At 44.1% G+C, this 18,983-nt stretch overlaps 1 protein-coding gene across 2 annotated transcripts in view; it reads left to right on the forward strand.

The window, feature by feature from the left end:
* Positions 1–18,983, forward strand: part of LOC138822757 (focal adhesion kinase 1-like) — a 53,074-nt gene that overhangs the window by 10,858 nt on the left and 23,233 nt on the right. Inside the window, exons 1-3 of one of the 2 annotated variants that reach the window (XM_070015700.1) lie at positions 12,857–13,043; positions 13,614–13,725; positions 16,319–16,405. In XM_070015700.1, the coding sequence (XP_069871801.1) occupies positions 13,654–13,725; positions 16,319–16,405 (159 nt within the window). In that variant the 5' untranslated portion in view covers positions 12,857–13,043; positions 13,614–13,653. Of the gene's footprint in view, positions 1–12,856; positions 13,044–13,613; positions 13,726–16,318; positions 16,406–18,983 lie in introns of those variants that run through there. The other variant, XM_070015698.1, reaches the window with a different exon arrangement.

An 18,983-nucleotide genomic window follows, 5' to 3' on the forward strand; every position in this document is an offset into this window, starting at 1 on the left:
GCCACCTCTTCTGTGCCTTCAGTACTCTTTGTGTCTGTTCAGCCTATTCATAGTCTCTGTCTCTCCCCTATTTAGCTTTGGTCCTGTCCTTTGCTCACAAGTACCACATCTCTACTTGAGATTTCCAGCTGGCTGTCGTGTTATCCAAGAAGCAAAGCCTTCTCTGAGCCACCTCCTCTCCCTTCTCCCCATAACTTCTGTGGCATAACTTCTTGGCCTATCTTCCTGAAATTCCACTAAGAAAAAGTAACACTGCTACAAAAGACAACTTCTAGTGGCTTACTGTGACCTCTCATGTTCTGGCAGAGGCTAGCAGGTACATTTAAACCTCCTTCTTTAGAGCTTGAAGAGCTCTTCCTCACAAAGCCAAATTCACTCTCTCACCCAGATTCCTCCGCTACCTGTGGAGACTGTCCCATCTCTCTCAGCTTCCTCCCTGCCTTGGCTCCTCATCATGGCTGCCAGCCTGCACCTCTGAGTCTGCATGGCTTGTGTGTTCTTGCACTTCCCCAAGCTCCCCCAGACCGTGCGTCCTGCAGTCAGTTCCGTTTCAAATGCTGTTGGGCCTGGTGCTGGTCACTGGGCACAGATGACCCAAGCACTTTTCCTGCCCTCGAGGAGCTCACAGTCTAGTATGTCTCCTTCCTACTAGACTGAGGCTCCTTGAGGACAGGGATCGTCATACTCACCACGGTGTTGCCCACACCTGCCGCCAGGAGCACTGGTATACACATGTGCCTCTTCTGTAGTTGCAGGTGGCCTTTTGTGCACGTTGAGCACAGGTGATTGATCATTTTCTCTGAAGCATTCTGTTTCTGCCTGAAGCAGTTTAATTTGCATTTTGAATATTTATAATATGGCTACCCAATAACTTTATACAGTCTGTTTAGATTTTACATGAACAGTGCATCACAAAAACTAAATCTGTAAGGTTTATTTCATATTTTATTTTTTAATAATTTTTATTGAGATTAAGTGATTATATAAATCACAGATTTCACAGTATTATGGGATAGTGATACTTAAAGTCACAAACACATTTTAACCTTCACAAAACAAATTGTCATTATCTTGGTCTATAAAGTTTGTGAATTCTACAAGCTTTGACAGTACAACTATTTCTTCTGCATTGGGTGATACGTACATTTCTTTTGCTTAGTGTTAGCTGTTCCCTCTTTCCCTCTTCATTCCTTCCCTCCCATTGTTGCCCTTGAGTTGCTTAGTTCATTTTCATCAATGTCCAGTGCAGCTGATGGTCTCCTCCGTTGTATTTTCCCATTTTATTTCATATTTTAATATATCCAAAGTTTTTTTTTTTGGTTGGTCGTGGGGCCTGTCCCTCAGCTCTTCAGATCAAGGCTAACGCTCTACCACTTGAACCACAGCACCACTTCCGGCTTTCTCTGCTGATGCGGTGCTGAGGAATCGAACCCAGAGCCTCATGCATGCAAGCACTGTACTATGGAGCCACTTTCCCAGCCCCCAAAGATTTTTTTTTTTTTTTTTTTTTTTTTTAACCAGTCGTTGGGCTTGAACTCTGGGCTTGGACGTTGTCCCTCAGCTCTTTAGCTCAAGGCTAGCGCTCTACCACTTGAGCTATAGCTCCCCCCAAAGTTTTTTAAAAGACATAATAGTAAATATTGGGTAACTCAGGCTTGTTTCCCAAACCCATTTCTCTCAGCTGCCTTAAGTACATGTGGCAAGCAGACTCCCCACTGTCCTGCCATTCTTCCTTACCTGGACTCTACATTCCCTGCAACTGCATAAGTTGAGAAAAGTAACTTTTGGGGACAACACTGTGAGACTTGGTCAAAGGCACAGAGATATTACTTGGTCAGATTTTGCTGAGATAGCCTCTGTGACCAAGAAAGCTCCTTTTGCCCTGTTTGCACGCTCACAGGAGTGAACGTGCAGGAAATGGGAGCAGCCTGTAGGTAGCCCTTATCTAGTGTAAAAAATTTCTCAATGAAAGTATTTCAATATGATTAAAATACTCTTGTATTTTTGTGCTTTATGATTGATTGATTATAAGAATGCACTAAATATTTTTAACGGGAAATCATTTAATCCCTTGTTAAGCTCTATTCTTTGTTAGATACTATGCCCCAAAACACCCATAATGAACAGCTTGTGCAGCTTCTGTTCAAAAACAGCATTTACCAGGGTACTCATGTCTTTGTGCCACCCTGTCAGTAAATACTGGTCATTCACGTTGTCTCTTAAATCCTGTTTTTTAGATGAGGAAGGACAAGAAATAAGCAGAGTAGCCATTTAAAGTTTTGTCTCATAACTTTTTTACATTTGTGAACTTTTTATTAAGTTGTATAATAAATAACCAATGTCAATTTGAAAACAGCGAACAAACAGTTCAGTGAATTTTCACAAATTGTACACATGATGTAACAATTATTTAAAACAAGAAAAGAGCCCAGAAATCCTCAAGAATGCTCATTCTAATTCATTGTTGGCCCTCTTACGGTAGCCACTATTCTGTCCATGGGTGGGTTCAGTCTGTTGATATGAAGGTATCAGTAGGTATGTTCTGTTTTGCTCATCATTTAGTTTGTGAGACCACTGTGTTATCTAGATAGTTCATTTTCTTTGGTGTACATAATACCCTGTTGGTGAATATGCCACAGTGTATTTGTACCTTCTGCTCTTGGTAGAAATTTGGATGAGTTCCATTTTAGAACTCTGCATGTTGCTCTGCAAGTTGGGCAGTTGTTGCCTGTGAGTGTGCGGATATGACTGTCCCTTTCTGGGGTTCTGGGGTTCCAGCAGTGAACTGAACTTCTGGTGGCTCTAACACTAGTTGTTTCCCAGGATTTTTTTGGGGGGGTCCAGTCGTGGGCCCCGAACTCTGGGCCTGGGTGCTGTCCCTCAGCTCTTCAGCTCAAGGCTAGCACTCTACCACTTGAGCCACAGCGCCACTTCCAGCTTTTTTTTCTTTTTGCATATGTGGTGCTGAGGAATCGAACCCAGGGCCTCATGCATGCAAGGCAAGCGCTCTACCACTGAGCCACCTTCCCAGCCCTCCCAGGATTTTTTGTTTTCTTTGAAGTTACATATTTAGAAATTACTATTGGTGATAAGTCATGCTCACACGTGCAGATGAGGTAGAGTGACGTAAATGGTGTGTGAAGTTTACTGGAACCTCACCTACTTCGCCATCCAAGACGGTCATGCTTTGAATTGGCCTTTGTCCCTGAGTTCTTCAGAAAGAACTTGCTGTGTGGGCAACAGCACTCTTCCCTCTGCACTTAGCTTTACTAGTTACAACTTCAAAAAAGTGACTGTTATTGAACCCTTTGTGTTGCTCAGCATGGTGCCTTGGCAAGCAGGAAGCACTGTCCCTGTCAGTGTGCAGATGAGGACGCTGCCACTGTGGCAGAGCTGGAACTCTGGCATGTCTGCCCCAGTAACCGCCCAGAGAGCGGGCACAGATATGTTAGTTTTGGACAAGGTCAGGTCTCAGCAGAGGTGATTTCAGGCAGACTGGAGCCAGGCCACTCTGAGGTCTGCTGTGAACTCTTTAGGTGGCATTTTAGCTGCAGCTTGGGGTTGTTGTGGGTTTTGTTTGAGGTTTTTGGTTTTGAATGGTATATGCCTGTGGGATTTTGTTTGGGGATTTGGGTTGTTTTAACTTTATGTTGTGATGTTTACTAAACTTGATCTTTTTTTTTTGGGGGGGGGGGGGTCCGGTCGTGGGGCCTGAACTCTGGGCCTGGGCTCTGTCCCTCAGCTCTTCAGCTCAAGGCTAGCGCTCTACCACTTGAGCCACAGCGCCACTTCCGGCTTTTTTTTTCCTGCTTATGTGGTGCTGAGGAATCGAACCCAGGGCCTCATGCATGCAAGGCAAGCGCTCTACCACTGAGCCACCTTCCCAGCCCAACTTGTTCTTATAGTACTGACCTTTGTGAGAACCAGCTCCGTGGCTGCCAACACGAATATCTTACCCTTTTTCCATACTGCTTCTCAGAGCATTTCAGGAACACAGACTATGTTTCAGTTGATCTCTCAGAGTTACCGCAACACCTTTAGAGTTGACAGGATGTTGGTGTGCACAAACAAAATTTAAAAGGCTTGGTGACGTCCAGAAAGTTACTTAGCATCCCTGTAAGAGCAGAATCATAAATACTGCCCTCCTGCTAGTTTTCAGGATTAAGTGAAATAATCCAGAAATGCCGTCTCTTGCAGATGGCCCATGGAAGTGTTTATAGTGTACACACTGTCAACCAGTCTCCTAATGGACACTAGTAAAGACCTTAAGCAGTTCGTAATAGTGTTCTTTGTGGAGATAAACAGTTAAGTGTCTTAGAGCAGTGTGGTTGTTTGAATTTGATTTTAAGCTCAGGCACTACAGAACTGTGTGAGAAAATGAGCTTTGGAGTGAGACAGACCTGAGAGGGGGCCCCGGCTCTACACTGACTGTTCTTGGGGAGTACCTGATAAAGGAGAACCTCCTTTATCACTTGCCCATTAAGGATGGCAGCAGCTGCAGGTGCTTCCAGGCCAGCTTGTGAGGCACAAGCGAGTGAAAGCAATGGCCTTAGTGCCTGGGAGGCGCTGTCCACTGCCAGCAGCCTCACAAAGACGAGGAGTGTAACAACACAGACTTTAAAGGTGGTGTCTCAACACTTCCTTAGTCTCCACATTTAATTTAGCCTTAGTGTTCTCTACCCTGTTGCCCTGTTAACCTTTGGAGGCCAGATAATGTACAAAAGAGAATTCGGTTCCCAGTGGTTCCCATTTGCTTCTTTAATGTTTATAGTAGCCTTAGCCTTCTTAATAATTAAAAAGTAAATAGTAAAGCTAAATGTGTGTATGTGTATTACCACTTGAATCACACACTTTCAGCACTTGTAATTAATGGGGATAAGATGCACTGATTTTCCTGCCCCAGCTGGCTTCATACTGTGATCCTCACATCTCAGCCTCCAAAGTGGGTAGGGTTACCAGCATGAGGCACTACTGCCCATCTGTAATCCTAAATTTAATAGGAATTTAATGGAAAGTTGAAGTTGTTTCCACTAAAATTATGTCTTTGTTGTTGTTGTTGTTGTTGTTGTTGTTGTTGTTGTTGTTGTTGTTGTTGTTGTTGTTGTGGGGCCTGAACTCTGGGCCTGGGCGCTGTCCCTCAGCTCTTCAGCTCAAGGCTAGCGCTCTACCACTTGAGCCACAGCACCACTTCTGGCTTTTTCTACTTATGTGGTGCTAAGGAATCGAACCCAGGGCTTCATGCATACAAGGCAAGCACTCTACCACTGAGCTACCCTCCCAGCCCTAAAATTATGTCTTAACTGTTGTTGTTCTTGTTGTTGGTCCTGAACTCAGCACCTTATACTCTCATTCACCTTTTTTACTCATGACTAATGTTCCACCACTCAAGCCTCACCTCTACTTCTGGCTTGTATAGCTGGATATGAGAGTTTCTCAAATTTGTCTACCCATGGATCTTAGATCTCAGCCTCCTGAGTCACTAAGATTATAGATAGACATAAGCCACTGGCACCAACATCCGATGCGGTGTTGTGCACAACAAAGAAATCTTTCCTAAGATTGGATTGCATTTTATAGAAATGACTTCCTAGGGCTGGGGAAGTGGCTTAGCAGTAGAGTGCTTGCCTAGCATGCATGAAGCCCTGGATTCGATCCAGATAAACAGAAAAAGCCAGAAGTGGCACTGTGGCTCAAGTAGTAGAGTGCTAGCCTTAAACAAAAGAAGCCCAGGGACAGTACCCAAACCCTGAGTTCAAGCCCCAGGAGGACTGGCAAAAAAAGAAAGAAAGAAATTGCTTCCTATACTTCCATAACCCCACACATCACTGTTATAGATATTACCTTATTTGGATTTCATAGCTTCTCCAAAGGATGAGTACTGAGGCTTAGAAGTCAGAAGACTTGCCCTGGTTGCTCAGGTCACAGGAGGCAGGGCCCCTCCTTTACGTCCAGACCTGTATTTCTTTTTGTCTCTTCCACAGTGCATCCCTCCTCTCTGGCTTCCCCATCCCTCCTGTTTTTTTGTCTCCTGATCAAATATCTCCCCTACCTGCCTTTTGTAAAGAGAGAACTCCAGCCAGATGTAACTTGCACATTTACTTTTTTTTTTGGGGGGGGTGGGGGCTTCCAGTCGTGGGTCTGGGCGCTGTCCCTCAGCTCTTCAGCTAAAGGCTAACACTCTACCACTTGAGCCACAGCGCCACTTCTAGCTTTTTTCTTTTTCTGCTTATGTGGTGCTGAGGAATTGAACCCAAGGCCTCATGCATGCAAGGCAAGTGCTCTACCACTGAGCCACCTTCCCAGCCTCGCACATTTACTATTTACCGCTTGATTCTGATCTCTGAACCACAGTGAAGTCATCAAACTTCCCTGCCATAACTACCAGAGTTCTTTTTTCCCAACTGTTCTATCACTATTTTCCTGTCCCCACAGTTTCTTTTTGGTTCTTCAGTTGCTCTAAATTCCCATACACTGAATTTCACTTCCAGGTTATGTCCTTAGAAAGCATTAATAATGATGGACATCTTTCTTCCTCTGGAAAGTGAAGTATCTGTAGTTCTCAGTGGCACCTTCTTTATTCAGCTTACAGATGGTCAGGAAAATTAATCTAGACGTGGGAGACACAAATGTGGGAACCTTGACTCTGTCTATGTACAAAAATTATAATAATTTCAAGTTGTCGAGCACAGCAACCAGGACTTGTTTCCTAAAGTTTGAGACACGTCATGAGTGGAGAGAGAAATGTGATTTGTGATTTTGGCATTTCAATGGAGCTAGGTGTCCATGGCACCTGTTCATAGGGGGAACAGAGATGCAGCTGCAAAAAAGCTTGTGGCTGTCAGCCTCCAGCTCACCCAGCCCACATCTGCCAGCCCCAGCTCTGCCTCAAGCCTACAAGTTGTTTTCCCACAAAGACACCAGGGGGCTTGTTAGAAGGTCAACTTCATTCCTTTCTGGTGAGGCAATATTGAGTAATTAGAAGAGATCATACTTCAGAACTGGTATTCCCATGAACTTGCCAGAACAAGCCCTTTTTTCTATTTTTCTTTTTCCTTTTTATTGCTCCTGTCTCCTCTGACTCTGTCTCCTTTTCTTACTCTTTCCCTCTCTTCCTCCCTCTGATATTTTTCAGAAGAGCCCAAATTACTATAAACCCAGACTGATTTTATGTTCAAAGCGAATTGTGAGATATCATCTCTTTGTTTCAGTGATAGTTTCAAAGAAAAGAGTTGGTAGAACATATGCTGTAGAAATTATATGAGGGAGGGGATGTGCTCAGTGGTACAGCACTTGGCTAGGATGTGCATGGCCCTGGGTTCCAGAAAGAAAGAAGGGAAGAGGGAATAGGAAGGAAAAGACCAAGAAGGGAAGGAGAAGAAACGAAGCATGTATAACTTCATCCCTTCCTAGTGTCTAGAAAGAACTACAGAGGCAGCTTACATTTACTTAAATTCCAAACCCTTTGTTTCTTGGAGGTGATAAGATTGCCTTGTGACTGTCTTCTGTGTGCTAAGCTTCCCGCCCCCCACCCCGGCGGGGGGGGGGGGGGGGGGGGAGTGAGCTCCTCCCACTGCCCTTTCTCATGTAGGGCTGCTCCAGTGACTTAGAGCATCAACTGTTCTAGATCAGTTGGACTCCAGTATTGCTGACTTGTCCTGGCTGGAGATCTGGGTTTGCATTTTATCTCAGTACTGAAAACAAGGGACCTAATAGACAATGTTCTTGCTCACCACCACAATACCTAGTGGTGAGCTGTTGTTTTGTTGCTCCAAAAGGGATTTAATGTGACTTCTCCATGCTTTGTTTAGCCAGTGGACTTTTGAGACTGAGTTTCTCAGAGGTGTGGCAAGAAAAAAGAAAAAAAAAAAGTAGCTATCAACAGTTTTAATGTCTTTTAACTGCAAATTGGCTGCCTTGGTGACGTTTTCTTTTAAATTAAAAGAAGCAAAAATACATTTGAACTAACGTTAAGGGAAGCGCCCTTTAAGATTCCCTTTCAAGGTGGAGCCCGTGAATAAGCCTATGTAATTATCAAATGCACTCAGGTTTACTAAATGACAAGTCTCAGCTCTTACTGTTTCATCTGTTTGCAAGGTTGAGCCTTGGAAACCACCATCCCAGGAAAAGCTGGGAGGGCTCATTGCCAGTTCACATTAGGCAGCTGGAAGCTTTCAGATGGAATGTATTGCTACTAAAAATATTGAGTCTGGGAAAATATGCTTCAGTCTGACCTCATGACTGTGTGCATTCTCGTGTGCCGCCCTGGGCTCTTCCACAGCTGTAGGAAGAGAGCTCTGCCAGGTCTCTGCGTGCCTCTTCTTCCATCTATGGAGTAGCCGCACACTGTAAAAACAGATAGTTTATGTGTTATTTACGTTCTTCACTACTCAGAGCTACAGACTGGGGTTTCTCACAGGCATTTTGACTTGCAGTTCCTGGTATGTGACAAAAGTGCAGAGATGGAAAGAACTTGCTTTCTACTTGTCCTTGTGTGCTTTGAGGCTCAAGATTATCTGCCCAATTAGACCTGCTGTGCACATTAGATGCTTACACCTCAATCCCACACACAACAATATGTAACTAAGGGCGGAAGAGAGAGGCTGTAAATTCAAAAGGTCAGAGCTGGGAAGTGACTGGAAAGGTCTATGTGTGGGAAGGGCCTCACAGGGCCTATATGAAGATTTGAAGAGAAACATTAGCCTTAAGACCAGGGTGACCAATCTAAAATGAAATGGCCCAGTGGGACCTGCTTAACATGGGATTGCTATTGCTTGAAAAAAAAAATGTCCAAATTAGCTTCTCAAAGCTTATCTGTATTTTCATTATTTCAAGAAGTAAGAGAAAAAAAAAAAAGAGAAAGAGCTTCACATTACTTTTTCCAATTGGTTTTTATGTACTCTATAGTTTTTGCTTTGTTTTTTTTTTTTGTAAGCCAAAAAGTATCAGGATTTGGTATCTGATGATTGTTTTCAGCATCAGGTGTTGAACATGACTCTAAAAAATCACTAGTTCAGATACCATAGCTCCTTGCTATAGTCTCAGACGGAAGCTGTGTTCCGAGTGGCCATCTGGAAGAAAGTTGCCAAAAGGCCTTTCCTTCAAACTATGTGGCCAGTTGCAAGCTCAGGAAGCCTATCCATGTGCTCTTCACTCAACAGTCAGCTGGAATAATCCATATTCTCTTCACTTGACAGTAGCCTTCTCTATCCATGGGTTTTATTCCTCTGTGCCTGGGCTTCGTTCAGCCATTCACCTGTCCCTTACTTGTGCATATTACCTACCCTTCAGAGTCTGTACCAGTTATAGGAATGGAAAAAAAAAAAATGAGTCTGTATGTGACAAAAGCCAAGCAACCAGAAATTTCCAATTTCCAGAGTTAAATTTAGTTAAGTGGTAGTTCTTTGGTAATGTAGACAAGAAAGGTAACTCAGCCTCAAGAGAGTTGGGAGCTTGAGAGAAAACTCCAGTGTTATTGGGCACTGGAATACTAGTGACATGGGCCAAGGAGGGAGAGGCAGTTTCCTTGCAGGAGAGGCTCAGGGAGCATAATAGGACCTTCTCTGGGGGGGGGGGGGGTGTAAGAAAGAGCAATAAGCCCAAATGTGCATGGCTTTGAGTTTCCTGTTTGCCTGTTTCTGTCCTCCTCAGGAGCCTTCGGGAATGGGTTCTGTGATGTAGAAACCTGAGCCATGCCCTCCCAGGACCCCACTGATGAACCAGCAGGGCTCGTAGGTACCATTCCAGATCATGCCCTGAACGAGGCGACAGATTCAAAGGCATAGCTTATCAAAAAGATGCAATTATGTGTATAAAAGTTATACTACAGGGGCTGGGAAGGTGGCTCATGGTAGAGTGCTTGCCTCGCATGCATGAGGCCCTGGGTTCGATTCCTCAGGACCACATAAACAGAAAAGGCCAGAAGTGGCCTTTTGTGGTAGAGCTCAAGTGGTAGAGCACTAGCCTCAAGATGAAGAGCTGAGGGACAGCACCCAGGCCTAGAGTTCAAGCCCCACGGCTGACCAAAAAAAAAAAAGCACATTTGGTCTCTTGCACCTCAAATTAATTGATTTTTAAGTCATTTTTTAAGTCATTTGAAAAACTTGGCTTATAGCCCCTTGTAGGAATGGTAGCCATCAGATACTGGGGAAAATTTGATGGGGAATTTGTCATAGTTCTTTATATTTTAAAAAAGCTTTTTGAGTTCAGAACCCTATTGGTGGTACTGGAGTATGAACTCTGGAACTTGCAGCTAGCTCTCTACAGCTTGAATACTCCTCCCGCCCATTTTGCATTAGTTCCTTTTTGAGTAGGGTCTCACTTTTTTGCCCTGGTCCAGCCTGGGCCTGGATTCTCCTAATTTTGCTTCTCATGTAGCTAGGGTCACAGGTGTGCACCATCATGCCAAGTTTTTTTTTTTAATAATTTTTTATTGAGATTAAGTGATTACATAAATTTCACGGTATTGTGATAGTTATCACAAACACATTTTAACCTTCACAAGAAAAATTGCTTATCATGGTTTGTAATGTTTGTGAATTCTGTGAGCTTTGACAATACAACTATTTCCTCCACATCGGGTGATATGTGCATTTCTTTCCTTTTGCTTAGTGTAAGCTGTTCCCTCTTTCCCTCTCATTCCCTCCCTCCCATTACTGCCCTTGAGTTCATGCCAAGTTTTTTATTGGTTGGGACGGAGTCTCTTGGATTGTTTTCCCAGTCTGGCCTCAAACCATGGTCTTTGCTATTTCAGCCTCCCAGGTAGCTAAGAGTACAGGATGAGCCCTGAACCTGTTTCAGAGCTCTGTACAGATTGTTTCCTTTTATTTTTTTCAACAACCTTTCAAGGCAGTAATGGGAGGCATCATTTTTGTGGGTGAGGCATGTGAGATAGCATAATCTTTTTGTCGCCAAACTTGTGCCTAGCTTTAGCCCAACTCAGACTGCAGCTTCTCTACCTCACTGTTAGCCCTCTCAGTTTGTTTATTCATCTCTCACAAGCTCTGATGCTGCTCAGCCAAGCCCCGGGTCTGGCAGGTTACAGTAATATATGCATCTTTCCCTCATACTTCAGTAGCACTGCTTGCCAGGCACTGTTCATCCAAGTACAGTAGAGTCACACATTTAATACCGTTAGTAAAAGGAAAGAGAGAAAGTGGGAGAGAGCAAGGAGGGAGGGAAGAAGGAAGAAAGGAAGGGAAGAGGAAATAAATTTAGAGGGATTTATGTCTATGAAAAATAGTAAGTCTGGTGATTCACACCTGTAATCCTAGCTACTCATAAGGCTGAGATCTGAAGGATTGTGGTTTGAAGCCAGCCAGGACAGGAAAAGTCCATTAGACTCATAGCTGCATTGAACCACCAAAAAAGCTGGAAGGGGAGCTGTGATACATGTGATAGAGTGCTATCCTTGAGCAAAAAAGTTCCGGGAGAGCACCCAAATCCTTAGTTCAAGCTCCAAGACCGCTCCCCCTTCCCTCCCCCTTCCCCCGACACACACACATACACAGGTGTGTAGGAACCATTGGTTTGCTTCAGTCTTGTAACGCTTGTGCACTGGAATGGGTTTGTCATTGCAGCCTGCTCCCTAGATTTCTTCCTGACCAGTTTCTTCCAGTTCCTGGAGGGTATAGCCACAGATGCCTTTGGGACAGCCTTCTTTTCCCGTGTTTTGGTGACACTCTTCTTGAGTCTTTCTTTGTCCTTAATTGGAGCACCTCTCTGACCAATGCCCCTGCATCAAGTAGAAATTTGGTAAATGCTTGCTGAGTTGCCAGCCAGGGTTGAGACCTCATAAGAAGTAACTTACTGATCCATGTGAGCATGACTGTAGCTCCTGCTCCTTTCCTCTTCTCATCCGGAAATGAGTGCTCTTGATTGAGAGTAGGCCAGAACCTGCCTTTGAGCACCCTGTGCTGCTTCCCCAGATACATCCCTGGCCAGGCTCACCTGGGTCTTGCACATGGGCCAGGTACCCAGCAGTACCAGTGCCTGAGCTCATGTCTTGCCCACTTACGAAGCAGCCAGGAAAGTTCTGGGGATTTTTGTTGGGTTTTTGGCTCTTGTGTGTAGTGCTGAGCTTCAAACCCAGAGCCTCATGCATTTAGGCAAGTATTCAGCTGCTGGGCTTTTCCTCCAGTTTCTGAGAAGTGAATGCTTAAACATTGTTATTAATTTACTCCACCACAACCAGCTAACTTGAGCAAGAAAAAAGTCTTACTTTGTGAAGGAGATGGGTTTTCTGGACTGGAAGCTTTCCTTTAAAGTGGTAATGGAGGGCCAAGAAGGTGGCTTAGTAGTAGAATGCTTACCTAGCATGCATGAAGCCCTGGCTTCAAGTCCTCAGTACCACATAAACAGAGAAGGCCAGAAGTGGCGCTGAGACTCAAGTGGTAGAGCACTAGCCTTGAACATAGAGAGGCTCAGAGACAGTGCTCAGGCCCTGAATTCAAGCCCCAGGACTGGCCAAAAAAAAAAACAAAAGTGGTTACAGGATCTGTTTCTTTGAACAGAACATTATTCTCTTTCCTTATGGGGAAAATGTCCTTAACCTATTCAATGCTAGCTTGCTCACTTGGAGCAGTTATGAAATGAATTTGTCTTCTTGACTCAGAAGGTGACTATGAGAGGAACAGCCTCCAGCCAGCAACAGGAGTGTCTTTTCAAACAGTGGAGTAGATTCCCAGATCAGAAGGAGTCAGTGTGTTGATGTCACTGTTTCCTGAGTGATTCTGTCTGCCAGGGGCCAGAAACTCTGAATGAGCCTCACTATCAGGAATCTGAGTTGCAGGCATGTAGGAAAGAGCCAGTTATTGGCACAGTTAGGAGAAAGTTTCAAAGACCCACCCCCTCTCCTTGCTGAGCCCCAGGGAGTCGGTGTGGAATGGGAAGCTAGCTGACTCTCCCTTGGCTCCATTCTGAGGAGTTTACAGGCTGGCAAACGGCCAGGACTGAGAGCCGCCCAGCAAAGCTGTGGAGGCTGTGGAGACTAGGGTGGCCACGGCGACATGTGGGACTTCACGTACCCCTGAACAGCCCAGCCGTTGGTAAGTGTGGCGCTTCCAGCTGAGAACAAAGGGTAGAAGCACCTGCAAATACTGTGGCATCTTCTTTTTTTTTTTTTTTTTGGTCAGATAAGGTACTGGTTAGACTGAAAGTTAGTATGAACTTAACTGTACTGAGCAAGCTGGAGAGGTTATTGGCCGCCCCTTACTGACTGCTCATGTCATGTGCGAGGAGTCTGTGTTTGTGTGAAGAGTCTGCTATAGACAGGCAGGTAGACACTTGGGAAAGGGCTGCTTAGGATTTCTCAGGGACTTTGTGTTTGGCTCAGAGCATACAAACATTTCATCTTAGCCTTTTCTTCATTTTCACCAACTCCTTTCTTAACCTCTGGCTATGCTTTTAATGAACTTGCTGATAGGGACTGTGGCTGTTCTAGAATCATCTTGTGAAGGGTTAGAAACCTGATTTTTTTTTTCTCCCTATGTGTGAGCTCCTTTCTTTTTGGTTATTTTCTACTGGGTGCCAACTGGCATCCTTTATATGGGTTAGGGAGAGGTCTAATGTGTGATTCTGGTTGTAGGCCCCCTTAACACAATGCCTTGTTTCTCTAGCACAATCCTGGAAGAGGAAAAAGCTCAGCAAGAAGAACGAATGAGGATGGAATCCAGAAGACAGGCCACCGTGTCTTGGGACTCTGGAGGGTCTGATGAAGCACCGCCCAAGGTAGCCAAGGTCCCCACCCCAACTTTGGGGTTCCTCTTAAACTAACTCCTACACTGGATGGTGTAGACAGCTGTTTTCACAAGGAGGAAATCTAGTCTCAGGTTACCCTGACAGTAGTTATAACATGTTTCTTAATTGTTCCTCCTTGATAGATTGCCACCCTGTGTACTCTTTTCCTAATTTGTGTTTTGATTTGAGGCCGTATGAGCTGGACAAGAACAGTCAGAATAGACATGATTTTATTTACATTCTTGCTTTCTCTCTCGTCCTCCCTTCTTGAAGCCTCCATAGTGAGGCTTAAGTAGAGTCTACTTCCATCTGACCACATTCACTGTGGTTTAGTTTGGTTGGGTTGGGATTTTGTGCACATTTTCTACCTTTTTCTAGTATGTGGCTGTGCTGTTTGTCAGGGGAAAAGCTCATCTCCTTTTTATGTCCAGGCATGATGCCCTCACACCCTGCCTGCCCATGTGCCCCCACACCCCTTCTCACCTCCCCTCCTACATGACGAGGGCAACCACAACATCTTATAATCTGGACAGTGGCTAGGGATTTTTACTGAGATGGCCTAAACACTTTTCTTGGATTAAGGAGCCTTAATAAGCTGGGCCTCTGAGGGTCATGCCTGTAATCCTAGCCACTCAGGAGGCTTACTGAGACCTGAGGATCATGGTTTGAAACCAGCCTGGGCAGGAAAGTCCATGAGACTCTTCTCTCCAATTAACTGCCAAAAAGTCAGAAATGAAGCTGTGTGGCTCAAGTGGCAGAGTGCTAGCCTTCAGCAAAAAAGCTCAGAGACAGGTAGGTCCCAGGGCCAGGTCAAAGGAACAACAACAACAGAAGGTCTTTATACAACATTTGTTTTTGAAAAGGTAGTATTTTCACATGGATAATCCAATTCAGACCTCTTTCTAGGAAGTAAAATAGTAATAGTGTTCTTTATAGCTAAATTATTGACTATTTAATAACTAATAATGTAAGTTTAATAGCTTTTTTGAAATGTATTCATAAATGTCAGCACAAAGAACTGTATTAAGTACTGTAGCAATTGTAGCTTTAATCATGATACTCAAAGGCTTGCCTTCTCGGCTACTGCTACTTGCAGCAGGGCAGAGGCAAAAGGTGCCTCTCCCCAGCCCCTCTGCAGAGGAAGAAGACCATACTATCTGCAGGGCGGGAAGGGAGGGCTTTGAGTCAGGCAGTGAGGAAAAGAGAACATTCCTTTGTCATTCCTAAAGAACAACAGAAAACATTCTTAGTTGCCCACAGACGACACATGAACCACTCATTATCTTACCTAAGGTCCTCTGATATGTTTACCAGTTTGCCTGTGTTTTAATTCCATGACAGCTGCAGGATTGTTCAAACAAGAGACATTAAGAACCTTGAAGTCAAGCAAGTCTGTTCATCCAGGCTGTTCTTATAACCTGGTGACTGGACACAGCGTCTCTCCATTCCTTCCTTTCCTTTTCTTTGTGAAATTGTGGCATTAATACTCCACTTCCAGCTTTAATTGGAGATAAGAATCACAAAGAGGGGCTGGGAATGTGGCTTTGTGGCAGAGTGCTGCCTAGCATACATGAAGCACTAGGTTCGATTTCTAAGTATCACATAAATAGAAAAAGCTAGAAGTGGTGCTATGGCTCAGTGGTAGAATGCTAGCCTTGAGCAAAAGTTCAGGGACAGTGCCCAGGCCCTGAGTTCTAGCCCCAGGACTAGCAAAAAAAAGAAAGATTCACAAAGATCTTCCTGGCTAGCTTCAAACCTCAATCCCCAGATCTTTGCCTTCTTGCTAGCTAGGATTTACAGGCAGGGTCTCATGGGTTTTGCCCAAACCAGCCTTGGGCCATGATGTTCCTACCTCTGCCTCCTGAGTAATAAGCAAATGCTATTGTCTGCCTGTTTAAGAATTTGAACAGTATTGCTGGAAGTAACATGCTGCACCCCCAAATCCCTAAGTGTTATGCTCCATAGCAGCCCTGTACACTAATCTGATGTTTACAGTAACAACCTTCTTGCTCTTTTGCCTTCAGTACTTAGTAATCCATTACAATGTACCTTTAATTTTGCCTGCTTAGAGACTTGCTTTGGAGACTGGGTCTGTCTTGATGACCCTTCCTGGCCACAAACGCACAGTACCAGCTGTGCCCTTTTTAATTGATGGCATCACTTGAGCTCCAACCTGTAAGATCTCTGTGCATTCCTATATGACTCTCACATCTGATAAATGAATGGCACTCCTACATTCTTTAGGCACTCTTTTGACTTTTGTTGGAATCACTCGGAACATAAAGCTTTTTAATGTTGACGGTGGCCAGTTGATCTTTTTTTCTTTTGCCCGTTGTATTTTTGGCATGTTAGCCAATAAACCACTGTCTCACCCAAGCTCATCTCTTACATGTCTTCCCATTAATCATAGTTTTAGTACTTTTTTAAGGTTTATCTGAAAAAGAGATTGAAGTGTTCATGTGAATATCCACTTACCCAGAATTATTAAAATGTTGTTCTTTTCCCTATTGAAATATGATTTCAATCATGCTGTTTTAGAGAAATCACCCAAATCATTTACATGGTGCTCTGTTGATTTTCACAGCCCAGTAGGCCTGGTTATCCTAGTCCAAGATCCAGTGAAGGATTTTACCCCAGCCCTCAGCACATGGTACAGACCAATCATTATCAGGTATACAGATTGTTGCTGTGTTATTGTCTAATTGTGTTGTTCTTAATTCCTCTGTACTCTGGATGGTAGAGATGTACATTAGACTTACTTCTATTTTCTTATATATTTATTTTGGTGAGCAGAAACTTACAGAGGCCTATCAACCTGCACCGAGGGTCTTCACAACTCACATGGTCTCAAAGCAGGCAGGACAGTGCAGCCCTCAGTTGTTAGACCTGATCTTTCCCACCGGCTCTTGAACTGGGCAAGGAGGAGCCAGTGACACACAGTGTGCAGAGGGAATGCCAAACTGAAGTTTTTCTAGAAGGCAAAAGTAAAATTTTAAAGTACCGTAGCAGAAGCCATATGAGTGGCCTTGTTTATAAGTGTGGAAGGAGTGTTGAAGTTGCAGGCAGACTTCTTCACAGAGTAAGATAAGGCCATCCTTGGAGAAGGGACCTGGAACAGAGTAGTAGTTTTTGGTTTTTAGGGAAGGATAAAGTCTGCAAGAGTCAAATACTGCTAAGGGGGGCTCACTACATTCCTCCCTCAGGATTAGGGACCTCTTAGGCCAATACGGGCGGAAATTCATAGCTATTGTTAGTCAATACTTGGTACTATAATACCAAGAGAGAAGGTATTACTAGAAAAGTCTACACTGTATATTCATGGTTGTTTAGCAGTGGACCTGGGTAAGTTTCAAGCTTTGTACTATTACCTCCTATATACTAGAATTCTATTTACTAGTTCAGAAATAGAGCATTGCTTTCAAACAGCTTCAGTAGTTCTAGGCAAGTGGCTCAGACCCATGTTTTAGGAGATCCAGCTCTGAGATAGTCAGCTGCAATAGATCCCTTCAGTTTCCAGGTTATTTATCCAACTACCATCCAGGCACTGGCTACAGAACTGTCATTGTGTGACAGATCACAGGGGCCCCTGGCCAGGATGATTAGTAATCAGAACAGCAGGAAATATGTGGACAGCCCAAGAGGAAAACCCGTGTCTGACTGTCAAAAGACCTTGTACTCCAGCAGATGGTACAGTGTCAGCCAGGAGAAAGTCCCAGGGTTAGTGGTTGGCCACACTGAAGTCAAAGCTCATCTGGCCCCAAGTGGGAATTGGATGGCAGCCCTATCCATTCCTTATACAGCTCTCAGAGCCCTGCTATCACCTGGCAGGTCTGCAGGTAGCATGGTAAGGTCAGGGTACAGCCCAGCACGCCTTCTGCTTAGGACCCAAGCACATGTGTTATGGTTGGCTGACCCCACTACGGCAGTCCCTGAAGACGGGGCTGGGTTTCCACCCTAAATGTCTTAGAACAGAGTAATTTTTTTTTTTTTGACAAAATGTATGATTTGCCTTTCTAAGCCTGTTTTCTTACCTGGTTGATAAGACCAATTGGAAAATTTCCTGGTGTTAACTGTGTTCTTTTTCAGCCTAGCACACTAAGGTGTACACACGCACGCACGCACGCACGCACCCTGCTCTCAGTCATTTGAAAACTCACTGTGAACATTCTGAAAGTTCTCTGGCAGCACTATGTCACTTCTCACAAAGATAGTAGTGGTATAGCAGTTTGCATTTGGTAAAATTTTTATTAATCTAGTCTTTATTATTCAAATAAGCAGACCTCTCCGTATAGGTTGCTTAATAGTTTATTAATTAGATAAGAAGTTTGGGTATAAATCAATGCCTAGAAACCTAATACATATGTGAAACTTTTTGCTGAAGGATATTTTATACTGATGTTTGGGAAGATGGATTGACTATGCTTTATCTCAATGTGAAAGTAACTGGCAGGCCCATTCATACTATCCTTTATTCTGCTCACTTGATCCTGAATCAAAAGATACCCTTTGTTCCCCTGCTGCCTGGATTTCTCCTCCTGTCCCACTAACCTCTACCTTAGTCATCTCTGTCAGAAGACATGACCTTTCCCACCATCAGCTCCTACTTGAGGTTCCATGAGGAAGGCCATTGCATGGTTGCATTTTGAGACAGTCTCAGTAAGTAGCCCAGACTGGCCTTGAACTTGGAATCCTACCTCAACCTCCAGAGTAGAGATATGGCATGTCATACCACCAGCCCAACAGGGGTTTTGTGTTTTTCTTGGCTCTTGTTGGGGCTGCTCCTGTTGGTAAGTTCTGCAAGAAAGAAGAGTTCTAGAGCTGAGCATGGTGCATCTGTTTTGGGGGTTTCCTGGTGCTTTTGTATCCAGAGGTAGTCTGCTCTGAGCATGTCCATAAATGTATAATTCCAAAGTAATTTCTTATCTTATAGTATATATTTGTGTTATTTATCTAATGGAGCTACAGAAAATTGCCTCTCCTGAAGATTTCAGTGAAAATCTCTTTTTTTTTCCCCTACTATCTTCTGTAAGCCATCTACATTCCTTGACACCAGTCCCCATAATTCACAAAGTGGGCAGTGTTAGATCACATCCATTCTAAATCCTGCACTTAGGAACACTTGTAATTATGGTAGATGCACTCAGTGTCATGAGTTGGTCATAGCTGCCATGCCAGAGAACATACTCAGATGTTCAGGAGATTAGAGATTAGAACTTGAACTTGGGCAATTATTCTAGACCACCGTGTTT

Source organism: Dipodomys merriami, unplaced genomic scaffold (genome assembly GCF_024711535.1).
Source record: "Dipodomys merriami isolate MVZ:Mamm:240054 unplaced genomic scaffold, mDipMer1.0.p SCAF_1141, whole genome shotgun sequence".
NCBI lineage: Eukaryota > Metazoa > Chordata > Mammalia > Rodentia > Heteromyidae > Dipodomys > Dipodomys merriami.